The sequence below is a fragment of the Bubalus kerabau genome, chromosome 2 (genome assembly GCF_029407905.1).
Source record: "Bubalus kerabau isolate K-KA32 ecotype Philippines breed swamp buffalo chromosome 2, PCC_UOA_SB_1v2, whole genome shotgun sequence".
In the NCBI taxonomy this organism is placed as follows: domain Eukaryota; kingdom Metazoa; phylum Chordata; class Mammalia; order Artiodactyla; family Bovidae; genus Bubalus; species Bubalus kerabau.
In genome coordinates this window covers 119,795,738-119,800,389 of record NC_073625.1, presented here as the reverse complement: position 1 = coordinate 119,800,389, position 4,652 = coordinate 119,795,738, and the positions used below count along the sequence as shown (strand labels likewise).

The 4,652-nt window shown below is 54.7% G+C and overlaps 1 protein-coding gene across 1 annotated transcript; it reads left to right on the top strand.

The window, feature by feature from the left end:
• Positions 1-1,433: 1,433 nt before the first annotated feature.
• HES1 (hes family bHLH transcription factor 1) lies at positions 1,434-4,056 on the top strand. The gene is made up of 4 exons (XM_055568668.1): positions 1,434-1,896; positions 2,037-2,132; positions 2,374-2,461; positions 3,129-4,056. The coding sequence occupies exons 1-4, from the start codon at positions 1,789-1,791 to the stop codon at positions 3,677-3,679; spliced, it is 843 nt and encodes a 280-aa protein (XP_055424643.1). The 5' UTR covers positions 1,434-1,788; the 3' UTR covers positions 3,680-4,056.
• Positions 4,057-4,652: the final 596 nt, after the last annotated feature.

The window sequence follows — 4,652 nt, the reverse complement described above, 5'->3', positions numbered from 1 at the left end:
GCGGAGTTAAAACCTCAAGCCCGAAATCAGGGGTGGAGGGGGGTTGGAATAATTCCCCACTCTCCACCCCAGGGCGTGCGTTCCCCGCCCGGAAGGGCTGACCTTGGCCCGGGGGCAGTTGTGGGGGGGTGGGGGGCGGTTGGTCAGCGCCTGGGCTGGACTCCCAGCCCGCCGCCCCCTCGGATTCCAGGCCCGGCGGGGGCCGGAGGAGGTGGGGGGGGGGGGGGCCGGACACACACACACACACCCCACACGCAGCGCGCGCCAATGAGCCCAGGCCAGGCGCAGGGGGCGGGGTTTTCCCAGGCTCGAGCACAGCAGCTGCTATTTACCTTCTTGGCTTCTCCCGGGGACCAGGAACCAGCCCCCGCGCCCCGCCGCCCGCCGCCGCCCCCCGCCTCCCTGCCCCCGGGGCGCGCGCACACACACTCACACACACACGCACACACACATCCTCCCGGCCCGGCCGCAGTCGCGGCGGCAATAAAACATCCTGGCACGTGCTCCGGCTCCAGGCGCGCCCTCGCCGGCCGGCTGATGTCAAACTGCAGCTCGGCTGGTGTAGCTCTTAAAGGGCCCGCGCGCGCCGGGTGCCGAGGCTGCCCTGGCCGCCCGCGGGGCGGGAAGGAGGGAGAGGCTGCCGCTCGGCAGGCCGCCTCGGCGCGCTGCAGAACCAAGAGGCGGCGGGTGGAAAGGGAAAGGGTGGCAAGGACGTGCGTGCGTCCTGGAGGCATTGCCGTCAAAGCCCCCCTTGTTAATCTTTCATCTGAAATTCCATTTCCTTTCTGCTCAGTTGGAAATTATTCTGATTGTTTCCTGGGGAAGCGCGGGGTCCAAGGCCCCCAACTCCAGAGGAGAAATGAGGGACGGACCGGGGGAGGGGTGCGGGGATCGAAAACCACCTTGCTCTGAAAAATCTGCAAGTGTAAGATGGAGGCACATTTTCCTTTTCTGCATGCAAAAGGAAAATTTTTTTGTCCTTTTTTTGCACGGTCAACTTTCACCCCCCCTCCCCCCCGAACGTGCGGAGTCTGAGAGGGAAATCACTTAGATCTTTTCGTAACTCACACCCTGACTTACACACATTCCCCCGTTCTAACCACTGCATTTATAACCTTTAACCCCTGTCCTTCTAAACCTTTTAAAATATATATATTTCAAATGAACTTATTAGTGGCAAAGCAGCTCTATTACATATGAAAGGAAATAAAGAGCAAAGGCCGAAGCCCCAAGAGAAATAAACTAGACTAGAGCAAACCCAATGCGGAAAAATCCTTTCTAAAGCAAAGGCCAGCAGGGAGAGTAGCAAAGGGTTAAAATCCTTTTGATTGACGTTGTAGCCTCTGGTGCCCCGGGCTCAGGCGCGCGCCATTGGCCGCCAGGCCTTGTGCCTGGCGGCCAATGGGGGGGCGCGGTCCACGAGCGGTGCCGCGTGTCTCCTCCTCCCATTGGCTGAAAGTTACTGTGGGAAAGAAAGTTTGGGAAGTTTCACACGAGCCGTTCGCGTGCAGTCCCAGATATATATAGAGGCCGCCAGGGCCTGGGGATCACACAGGATCCGGAGCTGGTGCTGATAACAGCGGAATCCCCCGTCTACCTCTCTCCTTGGTCCTGGAATTGCGCTACCGATCACCAAGTAGCCATAAGATATTATAATAAACCCTCAGCACTTGCTCAGTAGTTTTGAGAAAGTATAAAGTAAAAGGGACATAAGCAAGACAATTTTTTTTGTGTGTGAAGAACTCCAAAAATAAAATTCTCTAGGGATTAAAAAAAAAGAAAAAGAAAATGCCAGCTGATATAATGGAGAAAAACTCCTCGTCCCCGGTGGCTGCTACCCCAGCCAGTGTCAACACGACACCGGATAAACCAAAGACAGCATCTGAGCACAGAAAGGTAAGGGCAGTACCTGTATTTCTCTGCACCCCCAAGAAATTAAGTCGGGGTTGGGGGCTCTTTTCTCCCTTAAAATCGCGGGGAGAAATGGCAGGTCCCATGGGAACTCAAGCGCTCTTTTTAAAATTTTTTCTTTACAGTCATCAAAGCCTATCATGGAGAAAAGACGAAGAGCAAGAATAAATGAAAGTCTGAGCCAGCTAAAAACACTGATTTTGGATGCTCTTAAAAAAGATGTAAGTGGGTAATTCTGCCTTTTTTTTTTTCCCCCTCTATCTCCCAGGTATTAAGAATGAAATCCCCTTGCCTGCGGGGTCTTCCCTGCCTGCACAGCATTCTCAGAGGCGGGAGAGCTGGGCCCCTCTAGCCGAGGTCTAGGGCTGTCGCCGCCGTGGCCGGGGGGAGGGACGGACCCCCACCATTCCGAGGCCTCTGGCGAGGCTCTCACTTTCGTCCTTTGCCTCCTCTTCTGTGCAGAGTTCGCGGCATTCCAAGCTGGAGAAGGCGGACATTCTGGAAATGACAGTGAAACACCTCCGGAACCTGCAGCGGGCACAGATGACGGGTGAGAGCGGCTCGCCGCGTCCCCCTCTGCGGGCGTCCCTCTCGCCCCGCGGTGATTTCTTCCAGACTTCCGCCCGTGGTTGTGAGAGGCATTCAGCTACATTTTACTGCCTTGGCTCACTCTTGCGTTCCCACGGTCTGGGGCTTATTTATAGCCACAACTCCAAGTTGTTACTGTTCCGGAAAGGGAGGGAGAGAGGTTGTAGTGGCGAGGGCGGCGGACGGCGGGCGGCTTGGCAGTGGGGGAAGCGGATGGGGGTGAAAAGATTTAGAACCGTGGTGGTTTTTAAGCTGCGTGGAGCCTGGGGTCATCTAGTTTAGCACGCCCTCCTCGCCCGCTACATAAGGGGATATAAGGCTCGGATGGTGCAGAAGAGGGGGGAAGGGGCACTATCCAAGGTCACATTGCGCGGGGGTGGGGAGGAGGCACATTTCAGGCTTCAGATCAGGTTAAATGAAGCTACAGGGAATGAAGAGGGAGCGTCTCGGGGTCGGTCGCCAAGCTAGTGTGGAGAGGTGGATGGTTTTTCTAAACCCAACCAGCTACCCAGAGGCAGTTCCGCGGGCGGGTGGTCAGGGAGGCGCGCCGCCGGGACCTCCCAGGGCGGAGGCGGTGGCTTCGGGGCCAGGGCCGTTCGGTGACCCATCCGTCTCCTTCTGGCCCGCAGCCGCGCTAAGCACAGACCCGAGCGTGTTGGGGAAGTACCGCGCCGGCTTCAGCGAGTGCATGAACGAGGTGACCCGCTTCCTGTCCACGTGTGAGGGCGTTAACACCGAGGTGCGCACCCGACTGCTCGGCCACCTGGCCAACTGTATGACCCAGATCAACGCCATGACCTACCCAGGGCAGCCGCACCCCGCCTTGCAGGCGCCACCGCCGCCCCCGCCAGGACCTGGCGGCCCGCAGCACGCGCCGTTCGCGCCGCCGCCGCCGCTCGTGCCGATCCCCGGGGGTGCGGCGCCCCCTCCCGGCGGCGCGCCCTGCAAGCTGGGCAGCCCTGCTGGAGAGGCGGCTAAGGTGTTCGGCGGCTTCCAGGTGGTGCCGGCTCCGGACGGCCAGTTTGCCTTCCTCATCCCCAATGGGGCCTTCGCTCACAGCGGCCCAGTCATCCCAGTCTACACCAGCAACAGCGGGACCTCGGTGGGCCCCAACGCAGTGTCACCTTCCAGCGGCCCCTCTCTCACGGCAGACTCCATGTGGAGACCGTGGCGGAACTGAGGGGCTTAGGCCACCGCTCCCCCTAAATTCCCCAAACCATCTCTCTTCCCTCACGATGATAAACAGGAACTTGGACCATGAGAGAGAAGGGAGGACTTTTGAGATTAAGTGGTTACTTTTTTTTTTTAATTTCTAAAGTTACTTTTTTGTAGAGAGCTGTATTAAGTGACTGACCATGCACTATATTTGTATATATTTTATATGTTCATATTGGATTGCGCCTTTGTATGATAAAAGTTCAGATGACATTTCGTTTTTTACACGAGATTTCTTTTTTATGTGATGCCAAAGACGTTTGAAAATGCTCTTAAAATATCTTCCTTTTGGGAAGTTTATTTGAGAAAATATAATAAAAGTAAAAAGAGTGAAGGCTCTTATGTCTTAGAATTGATTATTTCAGAATATGTAAAAATGAAGGTCTTGCCAGAATTTGAATTACACATAATCTGAGAATTTAGGAATTGGCTCCTTTTGTTATTAAAAGAAAATTTAAAAAAACCCATCAAGCCTTTTACTGGCTCCTTGAGCTAAATTCCATTTCATTTGTGAGAACCCATCTGTTATGGCTTCCTTGGTCAATTTGTGGTCAGTCTCTTAAAAGATTTCAAAAACCTTTTTAGTTGCAGGTGGGTAAAGTCATTCAGTCCTGGTTCTCATACTGGCTCCTGAGGAAGATGGAAGGGGGCTGAATTCATGAAGTTAATCAACCCAGTACTAGGTCCCCACTGCACATTTAAGGGTGGCTCCTGCCCTAGGGTATCTCACCAGCATCCAAGTAAAAACCGTCTTCATAGCTGCAGCTCCAGCCTTCAAGTGTTGGAGTCTTTATCTAATTAGTCAATCCTTGCAGCTAGACATTTTCTGTACCAGCACCTAAAAGTTTGAAATGCCTCTCTGCACCCTCTTCAAGCAAGCTGAGAAGGTCAACAGATTCCTTCTGCCAAGGAACAGCTAGTTAGACTCCCAAGTGGAG

What these genes read in the sequence shown, in the direction of transcription:
- HES1 (XM_055568668.1), top strand. Translation starts at nt 1,789, where the DNA reads ATGCCAGCTGATATAATGGAGAAAAACTCCTCGTCCCCGGTGGCTGCT. An exon ending in CAGCATCTGAGCACAGAAAG is followed by an intron (nt 1,897 to 2,036) that starts GTAAGGGCAGTA and finishes TTTTCTTTACAG; the next exon opens with TCATCAAAGCCTATCATGGA. An exon ending in GCAGCGGGCACAGATGACGG is followed by an intron (nt 2,462 to 3,128) that starts GTGAGAGCGGCT and finishes TCTGGCCCGCAG; the next exon opens with CCGCGCTAAGCACAGACCCG.